The 20909-nt window shown below is 32.0% G+C and overlaps 4 protein-coding genes across 5 annotated transcripts; 2 read left to right on the top strand and 2 right to left on the bottom strand.

Moving 5' to 3' along the window:
• Positions 1–1551: 1551 nt before the first annotated feature.
• On the bottom strand, positions 1552–4199 carry LOC103857362. 2 transcript variants are annotated; one of them, XM_009134525.3, is made up of 5 exons: positions 4098–4199; positions 3341–3347; positions 2592–2706; positions 1979–2509; positions 1552–1882 (listed from the first exon to the last, which is right to left on the bottom strand). In XM_009134525.3, exons 3-5 carry the CDS (start codon positions 2676–2678, stop codon positions 1709–1711), a joined length of 792 nt encoding a protein of 263 aa, XP_009132773.1. In that variant the 5' UTR covers positions 2679–2706; positions 3341–3347; positions 4098–4199; the 3' UTR covers positions 1552–1708. The 2 variants fall into 2 exon arrangements, with proteins under 2 accessions (XP_009132773.1, XP_018513335.1); XM_018657819.2 differs by lacking the exon at positions 3341–3347 and having other exon boundaries at positions 2592–2665; positions 4098–4193.
• Positions 4200–4799: 600 nt separating this feature from the next.
• On the top strand, positions 4800–6337 carry LOC103857361. The gene is made up of 5 exons (XM_009134524.3): positions 4800–5060; positions 5343–5515; positions 5634–5817; positions 5909–6015; positions 6114–6337. The coding sequence occupies exons 1-5, from the start codon at positions 4989–4991 to the stop codon at positions 6196–6198; spliced, it is 621 nt and encodes a 206-aa protein (XP_009132772.1). The 5' UTR covers positions 4800–4988; the 3' UTR covers positions 6199–6337.
• A 1056-nt stretch (positions 6338–7393) lies between these two features.
• LOC103857360 (rho-N domain-containing protein 1, chloroplastic) lies at positions 7394–9190 on the top strand. Its single transcript, XM_009134523.3, has 2 exons — positions 7394–7543; positions 7971–9190. The coding sequence occupies exons 1-2, from the start codon at positions 7495–7497 to the stop codon at positions 9071–9073; spliced, it is 1152 nt and encodes a 383-aa protein (XP_009132771.1). The 5' UTR covers positions 7394–7494; the 3' UTR covers positions 9074–9190.
• A 5398-nt stretch (positions 9191–14588) lies between these two features.
• On the bottom strand, positions 14589–18150 carry LOC103857358 (transcription factor MYB14). Its single transcript, XM_009134522.2, has 3 exons — positions 15982–18150; positions 15758–15887; positions 14589–15172 (listed from the first exon to the last, which is right to left on the bottom strand). Exons 1-3 carry the CDS (start codon positions 16112–16114, stop codon positions 14695–14697), a joined length of 741 nt encoding a protein of 246 aa, XP_009132770.1. The 5' UTR covers positions 16115–18150; the 3' UTR covers positions 14589–14694.
• Between the last annotated feature and the right edge of the window lie 2759 nt (positions 18151–20909).

The raw sequence follows: 20909 nt of genomic DNA on the forward strand, positions 1-20909 counted from the left end.
ATTAAACCAAATCGCATTTTCTCAGACGATAGTTTTGACAATAATTAAATTATAATTAAAATAATAAATTTAAATAGAATAATAGTAAACACTAACGCCTGAAAAGTAATATATATTTAGCAAGTATAAACATAGTTTTTAGCAAAAAAAACAAGTATAAAATAGTCAAAAATAATAAAAGTTTTAAAATAATAAAAATAAGAACACCATAATTGATAAGAAACACGTAAATGTTTTTACTATAAAAATAATATTTTTAGAATTTAATTTTATATTATACCAATAATATAAAAACATTAATGCATAACAAATTACTCAAACAATTTAAAACTTTAGTTTTTATTTGAAATACTCATCTCATTTTTAGTTTTCTTATAATTTTAATGAGAACTTTATTGAGAAAGGTTAATGCTGATGCTCTTATTGTCACCAGACTCACTACAGAGACCCGTATCGGTTGTTGAAAAAAGTTTAGTTTTCTATTGAGGGATTCGTTAATTAACATCAATCATGTTTCACATTTTCTTAAACGTTTAAAATTCTATTTAACGGTATATATTTAATCAGCGCAGCCATTGGTGAACATGCATGTTGTTGAAAATGAAAAGACAAGGATGATGTATATATGTAGTTGCAATCTGCACATGCTATGATGGGTTTTAGGGTGCCTTGCTTTGCCAACTCGACCACCACTTAATCAACTTTTCATATTTATTTCTTTATAACTAAGCTTTATTTATCTGATGATTTACGTAATTCATTGGAGCTAACTGTTTCAATTTTTGACTAGTTATACAAATTAAAGTAGAAATAAAGGAACTAACATGCCTATTTTGTAAGCATTAATTCCATAATGACTCACCTAAACTAATTCAAAGTGTTAATGATTATACCTTAGCTAGCAAGCTGTGATTAACACAAGAAACTCCCAAAAAAGCAATTATTCATTCATCAACAAGTTCAATAATTACTTCAACCGCCTAGTTATTAGTTTTCATAAATATTAAAAAAAAATATGCTTCTGTTTCTTGCCAACCTATAAAAAACAAGAAACCCAATATGTACATAAATAATAAATTAGGACAACAAGTCTAGGCTGACGATACTTTTAGGAGCTTGCCGGATTCTGAACTCTTACAAAATAATTTAAGAAAGTGACTATAGTTTCCTGTTTGAGGAGATATACGGCTGAGATTGTCCCAAACATTTTGGATTACAATTAAAAAAACATCAAAATAAAATTTTAGGAAATGAAGTGGAGTGGTCCTTCTTATGGAACAAATTGGAAATATAAAATAGACCAAACAAGCAAACAATTATTACACAACCACCATGGGAAAGAATTTCTCCCACAAACATGTGTACTTGAAATCACATACAAAGTTTTGTCTAAAGAAAAAAAAAATCATACAAAGTTAAAAACATCTTATGTAGATAAGAGCCCTATTGATTATGTAACCAGAGGAAGCTTTTAGGTTCATGCTTCTTATGTTTGCTTACACATTCTTTAATTATAAAGAGAGTTCCTCCTACAAACATTTGTACTTGAAATCATACACAGAAAGTTAATAACAATCTTATAAAGATAAGAGCCTTATTCATTATGAAACCAGAGGAAGCTTTTAAGTTGCTTCTTATGTTTTACTTATGTACATTCTTTATTTACAAAGAGATGGTGCTTAATTACTTATATTATATGTGTAACATTTTATAGAAGCTCCCATTCAGATTCTTCTGCTGATTGGTTTTCCTCAATCCGTTCCGGATTGTCACCACATTCTCTACCATTTACAACATCTTCAGCGTAGCATTGTTGCGCAAGTCGCTTGTATTCTTTTTCTCTGTTTTGCTTCATTCTTGAAAATATAGCGTCTCGGATCTTCTGTAGGACCAGTTTGTCATAAGGGTGTTGTTAATTTCAGCATAGTGATAAATGCAAATAAGAAACAAAGAAAAGGGAGTGAAAGAGACAAAGAACCTTGTAAGGTTTGTGTTTGTCATTCTCCTTCTTGTCAGGAAAAACACAATGCAGTTCGTCTCTATCCACAATGATACAGCTTTCTTCAACTGATCTTCCACTAAGCTGTTCTGGGACAGAACTCGAACTAGTTTGCATCGAATCCTCCTCTTTAGAGTTGAGTCTTGCTACTTCACCTTGAGGAGAATCACTTGACTTTACAGTTCCAACATCATTTATGAGACGAGTATTATGAACCGTTGATGGAATAGTCGAGTCTGCATCAAGACCACGCAATTTCATTTCACATCCACTCTTTTCCCCCTCAGTTACCTCTTGTTCTTGATTCACATCTCTGTTTTTCCCGCTGAAGCTTTCTCTTTTCTTCTGGAAGGAACAAACAGGAGCGTATTCATGTAACATAGAAACAGGTAATGGCTTTTCCGAAACTACGGAGTCATCTGGAAGCAGATCTTGAACCATATCCGAATAGAATTGCTTCATAGAGTTTCCAACAGTTTGAACTTGGCTCTCAACGTATTTAGCTGTGTCCTACAAAAAACACATCAAGAAGCAAAGCAAAGAGTTAAAAGAAAAGATATACAATTGCTTATACAATTATAGAGCACTTTACCTGGACAATAAGATCTTCAAGCTCTAAGCACACTGCTTCAAACCTTTGGTAGACGTTTTCAACCCATGCTATACCTTTAAAATTCATTTTTCTCTCAATTCAAGAACGTTCTTGTCAGTGCCGTGCGAAGGTTTTCGGAGGCCCGAGGCGAGTTCAAAAATATATTTTACATGATATATTTTTAATAACATATATATATATATATATAACACTCAAAAGTTTTGAAGTATTACATAAACGTTTTCTAAATTTTCTTCACCAAAATTTTATAAAATAAAATTTTAAATCATGAACAAAAAGTATGAATTTGTAATATAAATACAAAGATATAAATTTTTGATTGAAATGTTGGTAGCTGTCAAAAATATAAATCTTAGCATTTAAATTAACAATAATAAACTATATATTGAAAATATTATATTTTCTTTATCAAATTCTCATAAATATATAAAATAAATCTAACTCATAGCATATAAAAAAAGAGCAATGTGATCAAATATTTACAGTTTTTTAGAAGTAGAATCTTTATAGTTTTATTTAAAATATAACAAAAATGATTACAAACCTAGTTACTTTAAACAGAAGTCCAATTTAAATTCAAATAAAAATAAAAATCTAACTAATAGAATATGTTAACTACCATGTAAAAGTATTTTTTTAATAATTTGAGCCCTAAAATTTCTACAAAATTTGGGGGCCCTAGGCGAATGCCTTTTTTAAAAGGCTCTAAGCACGGCTCTGGTTCTTGTTTGCTTTCTGTCCCAGGAAAGAGTTCCAACGAAAAGAAAATTCAGAGAGAAAACAAGAAAAAAAGATCTTACCACATCAAATCTTTAGGCAGAGAAACAGGCTTGAAAGACAACAGAAGCATGTATATGTAAGAATTATAAAATATTCCTTTGGTACATTATCTCAGAAGAAGAGAACAAGGCTAATGAATGCAACTTGTAAGCAAAGCCTTCTCTGCATAGGTGTTTCCAGTAAATGAACGATTACCACCAAATCCTAGGAGCATTTTAGAAGCTTTGTTCCTTGTTAAACAAAAGATCTTTGTGGGCTACAGAAACAAGCTATCTTTCTGTATCCACATGTTTCTATATTTCACTAATAAGTAAACAAAACCATGTCTTTAATCACCAGAAATAGAAAGTTCAAACTTGTCAATGATCATGTGGACATAAGCTCAAGAGAGACTGCTACTTTATTTTTATTTTTTATCATGTGACTGTAGAAACAAGCTATCGCTCTGTATCCACATGTTTCCTGTATTTAATCACAGGAAATTTGTAACAGCCAGAAATAGAAAGTTCAACACCAAAGTTACCATGTGACAAAATCTCAAGAGAGACTAATTTTTTTAATTCAGGAAACGTAAACTCAAGGTTATTATCTAGATCATAAAACTAACAGCTCATTGTTTCATAACGATCATCAACTAGGTCTTCAATTAGCAAAAGAACTGAACATGTATACGGAAGAGTTAAGGTTGGAGCAAGAGATGCATACCTTCGTGAACTTGGCAACCTAAAACGTGTTAAAAAGAGAAATTCGCGACGAAGAAGAAACCACGTGAAGAAGAAGAAGAAGAACACTAAAACCTGGAATCAATCAGAAACTGAAAAGTGAAAACTAAACACAGAGAAGAATAATGTTTAGGATAAGAGAGCGAGAGACGGATCATTAACCTCAAAGCTACGTACGTACCTACAAGGGATCAAATCCAATTCTGTTTTCTCACTCGATTGAGAGATTTTGTCATATTATAGCGATAACGCAAGCAATGTCCAAAACTCAAAAACTTTTATCACAGGAACTCCCGGTTTGGTTTTTTTTTTGTTGGGCCCAGAGACTGCGTTGACAATTAATTATTTTTACAAAAGTTATAAGGGAAACAGTGAAACATCTGTTTTTTTTTTCTATCTCAACACTTGAGCACGCAGGTTGGGATAGTAAACAGTGAAATTCTTTTCTTTTTTTTTCTGACAGGCGACAAGTATCAAATATCATATAGAGATCATGGCACTAAATGATGAAATACATAAATTCGTTAGGGATTCTAACCGGTTTTATTAATGGGCCGTCTCGCACAGATCGTACTTCCTAGGGACTAATTAACAATTTAGTAAAACATAGCGCGAATACCTGCAATAGATAAAAAACCGGGGGATCATTTTGAAATTATTCTTTAAAATATTTTGGGTTCAGATTTCGTTTCAACGCATCCAAAAAACTTTATTTTTTTTATGAAAACGGCAGTCACAGCCTCGTAGGGTTATTTGCTGTTCGTCCTCCTCCTATCGACTGCGGCGGCGACGAGGCCGAGAAAACCGACACTGCGGCGGAGAAGCCATATTTCTAAACGCTTACATTTCAGTTTTGATTTACCAAGTGTCGGTGATGGCCTCAATCTCGACATGGTTCAGATACATGGCACACAAGCTCGAATACTCCCTCACCCTCAGTCTCAAGGTTCCTCTCTCTCTCTGCGTTTCACTTCCGATTTTTGTAATCTGGGAAATTGTTTTTTTTTTTAAACGAATTAACATTTCTTTGGCTCTGCATTCGGATTAATTGAATCAATATGATGATTTTTGATGAAAAAGGTAGAGACTTTTGATTCTTGAATGCCTCGTATGGATCCAAACCAAAGTTTACCTCTTTTGTCTGAAGCCGACAACTTTAACTCTCAAGACAATACAATATATGCTTCATGTAGTGTGTTTTTTTAACTCTTCCAAGTTACATTTTCAGAGTCATAGGAGAGAAAAACTGAGTGACAGAGAACTCATTCAAATCATCTTCAAGAATCTATTCCATGGGAAGATAACCTACTTACATTCTGGCAAAGGAGTAGAGATGTCCCCAACCATGGCTGCACACGAGAACACGCTTCTTGTCCGTAAGATACCAATTGCTAACACCAGGTAATGTATGTTCGTTCATACATAACCTTTTTTCTTTGTGGCTCTTCATCTAATTACCAATATACACAGTCTCACTTGTACAAAGGTTTCTTCTTTACAATTGAATTTATGTGCTTAGGTATCTGTTCGTTGGAGATGCTGTGGTCTTAAAGGACCCAAACGATTCAGACAAGTATCTGGTGAGAAGATTAGCAGCCGTAGAAGGATTCGAAATGGTATCAGGTGATGCAAAGGAGGAACCTTTTGTCCTCGAGAAGGATCAGTGTTGGGTAGTTGCTGAAAACAAGGATATCAAAGCTAAGGTACTTACATCACATCACTTTCCTCTTTCTCCAATGCTAGCACCAAAGCACAGTCTATATTCGTGTTGACTTGGGTGTGGGTTTTGAGCAGGAAGCATACGATAGTCGAACATTTGGTCCAGTTTCAACTGCAGACATTGTTGGAAGAGCTATATATTGTCTGAGAACAGCCGTGGATCATGGTCCCGTTCGAAACAGGTGACAAAGACACTTGAGTCTTTCTTGTCTCTTAATAAACATTTTAATTATAGCTTTTCTGGTTTGTTTACTTACCCCTTAAAATGCTTTGAAAACAGTCACACTGCGATGGGACAAGATTCTCCAATCCTGGCAGTAGAATTGGACGTGGACGAGATGGCTAAAAACCACAAGGCACAATAAAGAGAGAGAGTGACACTTTCTTGTTTTTTTTTTTTGTGTGTCAAAGCTTACATTGCGTTATTTGTTTGAAATATGAGTAAACGAATAAACCATACAATGATGATGATGATGAATCAGAAAATTTCACGTTCCAGAACAATATGTTACTTGTGGCACATATGTGGTATCGTTCTATGGAAAGAAAAAATTATCATCTGTTGTTTAATTCTTGGGAATAAAAAAGATCTTTGCTTTTACACACAGCGTAAAAGTACAAGGCATTGAAATCTAAGTTGAATTGTTATGGAGAAGGCGATTTTCTTCTCCCAATCGCCCAAACAATAATTCTAATCAACTTGTGATCTCTTTGGTTATGTTCACTGGAGATGATATCCATATAATTATTGAAAATTGTTTTTTCAACTTTTTTACGGTTAAATCAATATATTGATTATGTACTTCAATATATATATAAAAATTGAAATGAAACCATTTTAATATAACAAAGAGAATTGGTGTTCATAATGCGACAAAAAATTGAAAATCACGAAAAAAAATCAATAGATATTTGATATTATATTTAATAAAAACTTCTCAAATAGAAAATCTTGAAGATAACCAAAAAAAAGATAAGACTTAAGAGAGTCATATAATTGGTTTCTATAGTCAGCTCAGAATCATTCCTAGCTGAAAATACAACCGGTAGACCACAAATCAGAGACACTATGTTGCGAGCCAAATCTTAGGGGGTGATTGGTTGAGTTGTAACTTTAGAAATTTACTTTAGAATTTTGTCTGTAGGATTTTTTGATTTAGCTTTAAGAGCTGTACTTTTAAAATTTCCTACAGCCAAAAAGATGGAGCTTTAGAAAATAAGACTTTTACAGCTAGTTTTTTTTGTTTTTTGGCTGTAGCTTTAATTTTTTGGTTGTAGCTTTAAAAAGTAATGTAAAGCATGATTGGTGATTTTAAAGCTGTAGATAAAAACTAAAGCTAAAGTCACTTGCTAAATCCCAACCAATCACCCCCTTAATGTCCCCCGCTTGGGTCACAAGCTCTTGCTACGAAGCTCGACACCTAAAGTACGTTTCTTTGCTCTATGCCAACAATTGAAGAACCGCCGATGTAGGAGGAAATAAAGTTTATGAACTACTTTTTTTATATGGGCTGAATCCTCATTTTAAGGCCCACATTTAGAAAATAATAACTAATAGAGGCCCATGAGACTAAAAAGAGCTGTAAACATCGCCGAGGAAGAGATATCAGAAAAGCAAATGCAAGAGGAAGAAGAAGCTAAACCTCTCTCTTTCTCTGTTCATGGCGCTTTTATCAGGAACTTTGCAGCTTACTTCTAATTACATTCCTGGTATGTTCAGATACTTCTCTCTTTGTCGAAGTTGCGTTATAAGTATATCTTTGCTCTTCTTCTTCGTCTTTCTCGGATAGTTTTGTTTCGTAAGTGGGTTTATGCTTATTTCACCGGAACTAGAATCGTTCTGGAGAAAAGTTCTGTTCTTGGAATTAAAATTTGAAAATTTGTTTCTGGATAAGCTTTTTTTTTATGTCGACCACTTGTTCGATGAAATGACTGTGTGATATTGCATTTGTTATCAAGTTCAGTTCAGAAGTAAAGAAGTATTGCGTTTCTTTATAGGGTTCTCTGATGAATCAATGTGTTGGTGATATATGCTAGAAGTTGGGATCCTTTGCATTTGTTTGCTTTGTTTATTGTTGTAAAAATAATGGATTATACTCTCCTTACTTTGTATATTGTTGGCTTTTGGTAAACACAGGTTATGGAGTTTCAGACAGCAGGAGGTTCTCTAACTCTGTTGTGTCTAGAAGAGCACTTGCTGTATCACCTTTCTCTTCCTGTCTTGTTCACATCCAGAATGGACGATATGCCCCTAAGATGATTTCATTTGTGTGCCGAGCAACTTCTTCTGGCCATAGGAGAAACAATCCTGATTTCTCAAGAAACAATAGGAATGGTTTCAGAGGTAATAGGAACAGGCGGAACGAAGATAGAGACGGTTTAGACGGTGGTGGTGGTGGTGGTCTTGAAGACTCTGAAATGCTGTCTTCCAAGAACGGTCCTGTGTTCTCTCTGTCCAGTTCCCCGAAGTTCCAGGCTACTTCATCACCTGGACCAAGAGAGAAAGAGATAGTGGATCTTTTCAGGAAAGTCCAAGCTCAGCTCCGAGCTCGAGCTGCTGCTAAGAAAGAAGATAAGAAGACTGAAGAGGCTTCTAAAGGGCAAGGAGGAAAAGAGACTGAGACTGTGGACTCTCTTCTTAAGTTACTGAGGAAGCACTCAGGAGAACAGAGCAAAAAGAACGTTAGCAACTTTGATTCTGAAAAGCAGCTACAAGGAGATGATGATGATGATGATGATGATGCTGAAAGACAGGTTCACAGTTCCAATAATTTTGATTCGCGAAACAGGGATCATAATGCAACACGTTTTACCAGGCCAGCCTCAAGCTTCAGACGCAATTCGCCTGTACCCAGACATAAACCTCAGTCCAGTTACTCTAGTGAGGCCATTTTTGATGAGGCGTCAAGTTACAGTGTGACTTGGACTCAGAAAAAGGATCAAGTAGTAGAACCTGAGCCTGAATATGAACCAGGACTTGCCCTTCTGGAATCAGAGCCAGAGCTAAAACCAGAGTCATTTTACGATGAGGAGGATGAAGATCATGATGTCCTTGTAGATGAATTATCAAATGATGATGATGAGTCTGTCAATGCCGAGGAAGAAACTGAGAAAAATGAAGACTTGAGTGCACTGAAGTTGATAGAACTCAGAGCTATAGCAAAATCAAGGGGTCTTAAAGGGATTTCAAAGATGAAGAAAGCAGAGCTGTTGAATTTGCTGTGTAGTAATAAAGCATGATGATAGCTATGAACAAGAACATTGTTTTAGTTTCTGATACAGCCAATGAATCTCCAAATATTTGTTTCATTCATAATTTTAGTGCATTCTGATTAAAATTAGTTTTTTTCTCTATTAGTTAAAGAGTTTTCCCTTTGGCTTCCAACAGCAAAGTTGTAATGTCCTTTGCGAGTTATGAAATTGAAGTCACTTTCTTCAGTATACAACACTGCTGTATACTGGGAAAATGAAACTAGGTATGCAGACAAGTATGCTGGATTCAAACTAGATATGAAGACAAGAGATGGTTTTGTGTGCGATTCACACTTATGGGTGTGGTTCTTCAAAAGAAGATTTCATAGTTAATGTCTCTGTTTCCTTGTTCAAATTGGAGCTTAAACTTTCTTGGCAAACAGATGACCACTTTCGACCGTCTTTGAAGTGTGGGCATCAGTGTCCAGTCTGTTTTTTTTTTTATACAAATATTTAGAACATTGTAACATCAATAAAATAAATCATAAACGGTTAAGCAAGGAACCAAGCAGACGAGAGTGCTGGTGGTCGATAGACTCGATACTCTTGGATGTGAACGATTCAAATAAAGGAAGTGCATAAATCAAGTGTCCCATTATTCGGAGGGAAAGAAAACAAGTACAAGTACAAGTCTCTCAGAGACATTCTCAATGGCATAAATGAAATAGCATTATTCTGAGGGAAACACAAAAGCAAGAAAGAAAAAAAAAGAAGCTCAAGTCTTTCAAAGACATGAGATGAGACTACGATTTGATTACTAAACCTATATAGCTTATTCAATTGCAAATATTAAGTGCCATTATTCTGAGTAAAGACAAAAAAAGAAAAAAAGATTTTACAAATATTACAATGTCATGAGAGTTTCCACATGATTGGAATAAGTAGAGGCGATCCAGAGAGGTTTGTCCCCCCCAAACCATTCTGGCGCCTGTATTGGTCATCCACAACTCCATCAACCACGCTTCTTCTATAATATGGAATGGATTCGCCAAAGCTATACATACATGATACATGGGATGAGAACTGACTTGATATGCCTAAATTGAACCCGAAAAATAAGAGGAACCGACCCGAGTTATACGAATTTTACCCAAAAATATTTTTAAAATACCCAGAACCATTAAGACCCAAAAATTTCGGTTTTTGATGGGTATTAGAAAAGATGACCCAAACTTACACGGACTTGACATGATCTGACCCAAACCCAAACCAAAAAAATTTAAGTATCTAGTTTAAATATTTAAGAACGGATGGAACAGGACCCAACAAGATCCGACTTGAGGACCCAAATGTCCGTGATGAGTTTATATATTTTTTAGACAACAAATGTGGAATTGTGGTTTTGTTAGAAATATATAAAATCAAGGAAATAAAATAAAATATATAGTTTAGAGTAATGACTTGATTTACTACATATTTGATTCAGATATTTAACTTGGTTAACTTTGGTTTATATTTTTATTAGAATTTTTTTTGTTGATTTGGTTCTAGATACCCAATTATTTATACCCAATTATTTTATCAATTAAAACCATGGTTTGGATTCAGATATTTAACTTGTTTAAATTTTGTATATAATCTATACTATTATTTGCGAAGTAAATTTTTGGAATCGAGCTCTCACGTTAAAAGTTATAGTGGTTAATATCGTTTATACCCTTAATGAATAAAACATATAAATAAATTAAAAAATAAAAACGAAATTTTAGTTGATTTGATTAGATAATTGATTAATATTAATAATAGTAAGAGTTATCCAAAATCTGAAAATATAATTTTAAAAAAGAGATAATTTATATATATATATATTGTATTGTTATCTAAAAAAGTCTTTTAGTGAAAATTTTAAAACATAAATTATATAACTAAATATTAATCAAACAAGATTATTAATTATATAATTAAAAACAGAATATTGAGTTATCTAAAAACTAAAAATATAATTAAAAAAGATAATATCTCTATATATATTGTATTGTTATCTGAAAAAGTCTTTTACTAAAAAGTTTAAAAAACATAAATTATATAACTAAATATTAATCAAATAAATTTTTTTAATTATATAGTTAAAGAGCTCTCACGTTAAAAGTTAGAGTGGTTAATATCGTTTATACCCTTAATGAATAAAATATATAAATAAATTAAAAATAAAACAAAATTTTAATTTATTTGATTAGATAATTGATTCAAATTAATAATAGTATGAATTATCCAAAATCTGAAAATATAATTTTAAAAAAGAGATAATTTATATATATATTGTATTGTTATCTAAAAAAGTCTTTTAGTGAAAATTTAAAAACATAAATTATATAACTAAATATTAATCAAATAAAATTATTAATTATATAATTAAAAACAGAATATTGAGTTATCCAAAAACTAAAAATATAATTAAAAAAAAAATAATATCTATATATATATTATATTGTTATCTGAAAAAGTCTTTTACTAAAAAGTTAAAAAAAAATTATATAGTTAAATATTAATCAAATATTTTTTAATTATATAATTAAAAATAGAATATTGAGTTATTTTAAGATTTATTTTAGTATAATGAATATAGTGTACAAAAAACTTTTGAAAAATTTATGAAAATGTTTAAGCCCGCGTCGCGGGCAAAACACCTAGTTTTGTTATAATTTGGATGAAGAAAACTCATTATACATCAACTTATTTATACCCAATTTTTTTTATCAATTAAAATGGATTGAGTTTATCCTTCTTAACATCAGAAATTGTATCTTTAGTTACAAAGGTGAAAATGTCTTAAGTACCAACAAGAAAGACACCAATCTTTAGGTAAAAAAAAACATAAGTTCTGACAGATATTGACCAATCTCGAGATGACTCCTCACACACTCTTTAGGTGCACTTCTTTATCCGCTTCATGCGGATTTCATCCGATGGTTTGACCAAAGAGACTGCCGAGCCGCGACAGACCCGGTCAGAGCGGTTCTTGGAGAATATAAATTTAACATTTTATTTGTCTTTCTTCAGGCCGGCTCTATGCACATTCACAATTTTCAAAATCAAAACTTATCCAGATTTTTTTTTTGTCAGCATTTATCCAGATTTAAAACGTGAACTAGTAGTAGCTACTAACCTTAATAAATAAAAAAGACAATGATGATGATGTTGAAATTTATATCGTTCCAAATAACAATCTCGGTGCGATGCGTAAACGTTAAATATTATCGCTTCGTTGTCAGCTACTCACGTTTTTATCATTCTATTTATTTTTGTTTAAATTATCATTCTAGTTTGTTAAATCGTATTGTCTCAGACGTTCAACAGAGAGAGAGAAAAGAGAGAGAAAGTAGATCTAACCTGGGTCCGGCGGACGGCCGGCGCGTGAGCGAGCGTGCCGTCGCCGGAGCCCTCTGTCCTTCGCCAAGATGTTCCTCCTCCGCTTCTACTGGTCTGCCTTCCCCGACCGCCTTGTTCGAGCTCTGGCTTAGTCCCCAATCGTCGTTATCATCTCGTGAAGTTCCGATAGCGACGGTGGATAACCGGCTGGAGTAACGACGCGGGCGTGTGGAGGGTCACGGCATGGTGAAGTCGGCATGTCAGTCTTTAGTTTCAATCCGGGAGATGGATGCTTATTCAGATCCGTCGCCGCCGGTCCTAGTCTCCGGGAGGTAGGGGCTTCCGCAGCTCAGCCATCGCCGGCTCTGTTTCCGGGGGGTGAAGGCTTCCATAGTCTTGCGCCGCCGGCTTTAGGTTTCTTGTCGTAAGGTAGGGTTTGTTCCCGTTTGTTGGTCTGTTTGGTTTGTGTTCCTGGTTCTTGGCTCCTGTGGTTCGCGGCTTCACTTTTCTGGATTAGATCTCGATTTAATCGATTGAACTATCCGATCTTTAGACAAGCGTGAATGGAGTGAGATGATTTGCGGTGTTGCTCTTTTGGGGAGGGTGCCTGGGGACTCGGTACGAGTTCGTTGAGTTGGTTTCTATAGAGGCTCGGCGGTATTACGAGCTCCGGTGAATCGTCGGTTACAGTGTCGCCGTTTTCGAAGCGGCGTCGATCAAGTTGCGGTGGACAGGGTGAGATCGCGTTGATGCGAACACGTGTCCGACCCCTTTCGGTTTTGGGTCGCAAGCAGGCGGTTAGGTTCTAGCTGTTTGGGCCCTAGGCCTTTTGTTTTATTTTTTGCTTTTTCTGTGGGCTTTAAGCTGTGTATTTGGTGAAAATATTGGGCCTCGGCCTGTTGAATGTTAATTTAAATTGACGGAAAAAAAAAAAATCGTATTGTCTCAATCCAATGTCTTATTATACGAACCGAATAGTGTGTGTAGTACGTTAATGTTTTCGTGTGGGATATCCTCAGACTTATGGCCTATATAAAATATATTCATTTTAATAAATTCGTTTATGGACTTTTTTTGGTCAACTCGTTTGTAAACTATTTAACATTTATAAAAAAAATTTAAGAGTTAACTTACTGCCTTGGATGAGTTATAAAAGCACATTCTTTGGTGAAGGGCTAATTTGGCAATGGCCGCAGATGCTTTGGACATCTATGTTTTGTCTAAAACATTTTTATCAAGCAATCATGTTTTAGTTTAAAAAAATAAAACTACACCAAAAAAGTTAGAAAAAGAAATATATGTTAACTTTTTTTTTTTCAAAACAGACTCATATTGATTCTGTAAATCAAACCGAATGTTACACATCCATGTAAATGACAAAAAACGGTTGTTGTTTGGCACTGTGTACTAGACTGTCCGATGTGTCTATGGTACATGAATAATTTCTGAAATATGTTAGCTCTTAAAATCAAAGTTTCTACTGTTTTTATTAAGTGCTTTAAAAATAAATCTATAACCAAAAAAACTAAAGTCAAAACAAAACATTCACAACCTATTTTCTAAAGCAAAAAATCTAAAATTACAGCACCAACCAATCAACCCCTAAATATTTTTTTTTGCTAAACATGTAAATAATTCGTTGGTGAATTACTCTTTTGAGTATACATATTACTATCTTATATTTAGTTTAGTTATGTTATAAAAATTATAAAACAAAAATTAAATTATTTGTAAAAATATGTGTTTTAAAAATATTTTATTGTATTTTTTTATAAAAAAATCATTTCTTTCTCTTTTTGTTATTTTATTTATTTAGTTATGAAATACTCATTGAAATAATTGTTGAGATACCACTAATGAAAATACTGTACGTGGGAAAACAATATATACAAAATACAAGTTGCACAGCATATGAAACTACAACAGATACACAACTAAAACATTTAACACATACGTAATCTGTAATATTTTGCATATTTTGGACGTTCGACATATTTTAGATGCAAAATCTTTCCAAACAGTTTTACCTTATTACCTTAACACTAAAGCTAAAATTCTTTTGACATATATAAAGTGTAAAGGGAATTAATATGGAAATAATAACTGAATGTGAGTATGTGACTATTACAAAATCGACACATTACTATGTTTGTTTGACTTCGGTTAATATTTCTTTAAGAACCAAATTAACAAAATTGCAAAAACGAAAGATATCTCAACGACGAATATAGAGGAAATATTAATTTGGTTTACAAAAAGACTCTTCCAAGTCTTAACGACAAAACAACACAAAATCAAAATCAGAACTCGGGTATGTCCGAAAGTTCTTCAATCCTACGACTACTATTGAAAACCTCAAACCAAAACTCCATATCATCATTATACAACTTCGAATTATTATAACTATATATTTTACTATTGCTATTTAGCATTCCCTCCCAATCCTCTATCATTTTCTCTTTACTATTCTTATTATCTACCGATACAACGTCAGACCAAAAACTATCATCAACCAATGCAGAAATATCCTCGTACGACATCATATCGTCCGCCTTGTTATTATTTGAAATCTCTAATGTTGTAAATTGTTGCGTAGGAGTTGTGTCGACAATCACAGATTCTTTGTCTTCATGTGCGGTCTCGTTAGTTCCGTTAAGGTTATTGGTGACTCCGCCATTGTTGTGGTCTTCGTTGAGTCTTTTCTTCAAATGAGTGTGCCAAACATTTTTAATTTCATTGTCGGTCCGTCCTGGCAATTTTGCAGCAATCGCAGACCATCTAAATAATAACAAACAAACGAAACTAAACACTATTAGGAAAAGTGTCTTACATATAATATAGTATGGATTTCATCAATTATCACTTTAGTACTTTAATATTGCTTTTAAAAGCGGAAACATGGAGATAGAAGAAGACGACAAACCAAAAGCTAATATGTTTTGCATCGATCGAGGTGCATATTTTGTCTAATAGTTATAATATTGAAGGTTGTTTGGGGTTTATTCAGTCACATACTATGAAAACAAAGTAACTAAATCTTCTGATACTGAGCAAAAAATCACGGGTATGAATCTCTTCCTTAGCCCCCACAATGTGAAAACTAAAATATTTTACAAATATTGCAAATAACAAAAATCGTTTATAAGCTTAGACTATGTTACAATCTTAATAAAATTCTAGATGATGAAAAGCTTAGACTAAAGTCTACTTATAGAGTAATTTAACCAAAGAACATTTGCAAAGTGGGAAAAGTAAAAGGAAAATAAAATCGTCGACCCATAAACATTTTTGATTTTGTAACCCTCTTTCAAGGAATCGTTAACAGGTTGATAATTACTCTTCTGTAAGCAAACAAAGACAAACCTGTTGCCCAATACTTCATACAGATTGATGATAGTTTGTTCGTCTTGAGGAGTGAAATTGCCACGTTTGATGTCTGGTCTCAGATAATTGATCCAACGAAGTCTGCAACTTTTCCCACATCTAAGTAAACCTAAACAAAGTGTCCAAAAACACCAGAAGAGTATTGCTTACAGATCAAGAACACTATTGATAGAAAATAAATATACAAAATAAATGAAAATCACCTGCGTGTTTGGGAAGGGCTCGCCAGTTAGAATGGCCATAGAGATTAATATAGTTAATCAAGATTTGATCTTCTTCGGGAGTCCACGGTCCTCTCTTTACCCCCATTTTCTCACAACATGGTGCTCTTCCCATTTTTTCCGTTGCTGTCTCGAGAAAATAAAACTAAAATTTACAAGTTTTCCTCTTCAATCGAGTAAAATGATTAGAAGGCAATGTGTTGGATGGGTATGGTGTTCTATGAGAGCTAAAGAAGCCAAATGTTAATTTGAAGGGAAGATGCGATGGAGACGTCTAGAGTGATTATTATATATAGAAAAATTATTATTATATTGTGACAAACGACATATTATTTTGATAATACAATGCAACCGTGGGACAATTCCAAGTTGAAAGTTACTCATACTTTTGATTCACACAGCCCCGAGTTTCCAACTATTTATTTTTCTTTTTCTGTTTGTATGCATTTAATTACATTTCGCAGCAGCATGCAAAATGTTTTTAACGTTGTAAAGAATGTTTCTAATTAGCATTTTAAGCAAAAATGAATAACTTATATGAGTTTCATATTATTAACTAAAAGAAAGCATATTGTGACGTTCTACTATATATTCCCTATGTAATCGATGTTATATTGTTCTGCTGCCAATGCAGCCCTCAAAATTTGCTTTTTATGTTCATACAAAAGAAGAAATGATATTTAAGCAAAGGCACATAAGAAATAGCACTAGAAAAGGGTGGACAAAATTTCCGAAACTCTATTCGAGGTTCGTCCCGATGTTTTTTCCGTATCCGGAAGTTCAGCTTCATATTAATACATAAACATCAAATACATCTTAAAAATTCTGAACTAGAGTACTGGTAACCTACCAGTACTTATATTTATTTTCTTATGATACGTTTTTTAAAATCCTTACAGTTTAAATACGTTCTGTATGATTTTAAAAATATTTCATATACAAAAAGTACATAGACCTACTGTTTATTGCTTAGTTAATTATATTCATGTATGGGCTATGAAACCTGTATTATTCACTACTAGCTCGGACATCTATAATATTAAATCAAAATCCCTAATAGAATTCTGTCATTAGTTTTCAATTTATTTACATTGTCATGCCATTGCTTATTTTTAAGATCTTTTTAATTAATTTCACTCATTTAATAAGGAAACAAATCTTTTGAAAATAATTTTGTTTACATATACAAGTTTGTTTACATTATTTGTAAATAATAAGTGTTTAGTTCGTTTATAAATAAGCAATTAATTATTGTTATTAGGTAGGTGTTTTTAACATTAAATCGTTTATGGATTTATTTACACTAACATATCTCATTTTATAGCATGAATTTTTCTTTTCAGGTTACAATATAAAATCAGTTGGAAATTAAACCATATAAATTTTATTTAAATAAAATGATTACTATTTTCATAGTATTGATATTTCAATAAAATCGGTTATTTAGTATTTTGAAATACAATTCGATAAAAATGAAGTAATTGGAATAATTGATAAACATGAAAATTTATTGGGTTAGAATAATTTATTTTCATTATATAAATTACATAAAATAAAATATTATAATATTCATGGCATCGAAAACATATATATACCAAAATTAAAAAAATATGAGAATATTTAATATATTTTTTACATAGTATATCTTTAGAATGGGTTAAAATTTAATATAATTTATATTATATATGTGCCAAAAATAAAAATATTAACATAACAAAAAATAAAACATCAAAAATTAAAGTTTTTTTAAGAAAATAATCCCGCGATTTGAAATCGCGGGTCAAAATCTAGTATCATTTTTATATATAAATTTGAACGCATATTCTGTTCACACACGGAAAAGCTACTTTGATGAGTCAATTGTGAAAAAATAACATGACGTAAAAAGGCTTTATGAATATTACTTACTAGATATTAACCCGCACATATATTAACCCGCACATCCGTGCGGATATATTTATATTTTAAAATTAACTTTTAAAATATAAAATATATTATAAAGATATATATTTAATATCAATTTTATGTATATAATTTTTATTTTGAAATTTTTTATTTGTTGAAATTTGTTTGATGATATTGTACAAATCATATATTAATGAAGTATTTTTGTTTATTTATTTAAAATGCAACATCAATATTAATAGTTTAATTTTAAACATTAGTTTTATATGAATTAATAAAAAAAGTATTAGCTTCTTTGTTTAGAAATTTTTATTTTCGAAATTTTTTTATGTGAATAAATTAATTTTTTATTTAAAAATATTATTTTATTTAATATATTATATTTCAGTTTAATGTTTTTATTTTTACTAAAAATATCAAACATAAGATGTTACAACCAATAAAATATTATTTATTTTGTTTTATATAAAAAATTAATTTGATAATTTAAAAACAATTGGGGTATACTATTTAATTTCAAAATTTGTTACTGAAATATATAAAATATGGTTTATATTAAATATGATAAATAGTGAAATGATAATTACCTAATGACAATATATTTATCTTTTCTTAGAAATGTTATTATTTAGATGTATATTTTTTTGTTAGGAGAATATTATATATGAGTAGTTTTAGGATGTTTTAAATTTGTAATGAATGGTCTAACATAGACTTGTGTATGGTAGATAAAAAAAAATGACTCTATTTTAATAGAGTAAATGTATGTGCACAAAAAAAAAAGAATAAAATTAATGTAAGAGGAAGCATATATCCAAATTAGATATACATAAAATGTCAAAGAAAGAGGCTAGTGCTCAATCCAAATCAGATCATGGCCCAAAATTAATTAAACTTTTTGATTTTAATCAATCTTGTTTGATGACCTATAAATCAATAAGAAACATTAAAAATTTAATTTTACAAAAAAAAAATTAAAAATTTAAAAGTTTCATATTCTTCTTCTTTTTTACCAGGAGGTGGTCCGCACCTTACGGTTCGAGTAAACCCCCTAAGATCGGGAGCAAAGACCGGTTATTTAATATCTTCCCAGGTTATCAAACGTATTCAAAATGGGATCTCTAACACAAGTGCCTCGGATCCTTTCCAGTTGATCCAGTTCGTCATGGGTAAGTGTCAATTTCTTTGTATTATAATTGTAAATAACAGTTGATGATGAATACAATTTCATACGTAGAGCTACAAAACAATATAGTTAGGTACACGTAAAGGGGTCCCTCTTTACTTATATGATTTGAGATCATGTTACACAAAAAAGGTGGAAAAATGATTTGGTGACTTCCCATTTTGTTTCTTGTTTTTCCAACTCTTCTTATTTAAACTATGACTTGGTATCTACATCTTTCTCATATGAACCTATTTTTCAAAAGTATTTATAATTAAATAGAAACTTTGAATCCAGGAAACCAGTGAATTTGTAAAATAAATAGTTCACCGCATGTTCTTTGAAACATTGAACCATATCTTTCTAGTGGTGTGTCATATTAAGTAAAGTAATCAAAACCATGATATCACAAAATGAATCAAAATATTTGGACGTTATTGATAACTTCTAATAATTACATGGTTATTAACTTTCCTATAGGTTTTAATTGCGCATACATCACCTTCAACTCTCACTTTAAACTATTTGTTTGTCTCTGTCGAAAGCAACTTTGAATAGTGTTACAGATTAAATGTATTTAGTCTAAAATCATAACATTAAAAAAGAAAGATCAAAACAAAACATGATCATCGACATCTAGTCTCATCATTACTAAGATCTTCCATTTTTCAATTTCCCGTATTTTTTAAAATAATACAATGCGGGTTTATCTTCTCTTAAAACAAACACTAGTCCAGTTGTGGTGTTCCATGTTTTGTAATGCAAGTGTTGTTTAATTATTTGATAAATTCAAATCAACGTACAAATGGATTATGACCTAACGAAATGAAGATTTTACTGGGTTCCAATATCCAATATAATAATTACTAATTTCGTCGCTTCTTCTTTATAAATCTCCGGGACGGCTGAGTTACATTATTAGTTGCTACCATGCATGTCAAAAAGGAAAGACGCATTATAAAAACTTACTCTCTTATATTTATTTATTTTTCACCCTGTAATATTTTAGAGCGTTAGACCATCTTTATCCCATATACCCTATAAAATTTTCTTATTTTTTTAACTTTTCTTTTTTTCTGATTTAAAAAAAAAAAAAATTAAAATTCGAACCAATCGCGGGCCGCCACGTGTCGGTGGGGCCCGCGAACAGTTCAAAACACACACAGCAAACGTCTCTTATTCTGCCCACTTTGCATACGGTTTTTTTCTAAAACATGGGCCCCCCACCCCTTTAGAGACGCAAAAAGTGATGCGATAATGGTGCTCTTAGTGATTATCATACTGAAAACGGTCCAATTAGCTATGCTAAGCTTCGTACTAGACCGTACAAGTATTGTGTGCACCTGACGCAGTTGATGACGTATGAGAATTGTAATTGGTTTAATCTTCTTCTTTCTCCCTAGGGTTAATATCTCAGGTATGCAAAAGAAAATTATATATCCGCTAAACATCAACCATGCGTTGGTCTACTAGTTAAGCTCTTTCAATATCAAAAACTAAATGTTTCAAAAAAAAATATAATCAAAAACTAAATGATTTTGAAGGTTGTAGACTTACATGTACCAATTTATGTCAAACGAAATCTATCTAAATTGCCATTTGCATGGTTAGGCAAAATGAAGTTATGTCTTACAAGTCATGTAGAAAACTTCAGGTTCCAGTCCTATGAAACATTATTTAAGTCTCGTTCCAGACATCAACAGTTACAAAAATAAATAAATCTATAGTCTAGATTTCGTTTTAGAGATACAATCACGGACTTGAACTTTTAAATCATAACAGAAATATACAGTCCCAAATATCTTAAAAGGATGATTTACACACTAAAATGCATGAAAGA

Source organism: Brassica rapa, chromosome A03 (genome assembly GCF_000309985.2).
Source record: "Brassica rapa cultivar Chiifu-401-42 chromosome A03, CAAS_Brap_v3.01, whole genome shotgun sequence".
NCBI classification, from domain to species: domain Eukaryota; kingdom Viridiplantae; phylum Streptophyta; class Magnoliopsida; order Brassicales; family Brassicaceae; genus Brassica; species Brassica rapa.

Excerpts from the sequence above, each read along its gene's own strand:
- LOC103857362 (XM_009134525.3), bottom strand. The coding sequence starts at position 2,678 with ATGAATTTTAAAGGTATAGCATGGGTTGAAAACGTCTACCAAAGGTTT. Across the intron at positions 2,510-2,591 it reads TTGAAGATCTTATTGTCCAG|GACACAGCTAAATACGTTGA; the intron begins GTAAAGTGCTCT and ends TGTTTTTTGTAG. Across the intron at positions 1,883-1,978 it reads ACAAACACAAACCTTACAAG|AAGATCCGAGACGCTATATT; the intron begins GTTCTTTGTCTC and ends CTGGTCCTACAG.
- LOC103857361 (XM_009134524.3), top strand. The coding sequence starts at position 4,989 with ATGGCCTCAATCTCGACATGGTTCAGATACATGGCACACAAGCTCGAA. Across the intron at positions 5,061-5,342 it reads CCCTCACCCTCAGTCTCAAG|AGTCATAGGAGAGAAAAACT; the intron begins GTTCCTCTCTCT and ends TTACATTTTCAG. Across the intron at positions 5,818-5,908 it reads ACAAGGATATCAAAGCTAAG|GAAGCATACGATAGTCGAAC; the intron begins GTACTTACATCA and ends GGTTTTGAGCAG.
- LOC103857360 (XM_009134523.3), top strand. The coding sequence starts at position 7,495 with ATGGCGCTTTTATCAGGAACTTTGCAGCTTACTTCTAATTACATTCCT. Across the intron at positions 7,544-7,970 it reads TACTTCTAATTACATTCCTG|GTTATGGAGTTTCAGACAGC; the intron begins GTATGTTCAGAT and ends TGGTAAACACAG.
- LOC103857358 (XM_009134522.2), bottom strand. The coding sequence starts at position 16,114 with ATGGGAAGAGCACCATGTTGTGAGAAAATGGGGGTAAAGAGAGGACCG. Across the intron at positions 15,888-15,981 it reads AGCCCTTCCCAAACACGCAG|GTTTACTTAGATGTGGGAAA; the intron begins GTGATTTTCATT and ends CACTTTGTTTAG. Across the intron at positions 15,173-15,757 it reads TATGAAGTATTGGGCAACAG|ATGGTCTGCGATTGCTGCAA; the intron begins GTTTGTCTTTGT and ends GTTATTATTTAG.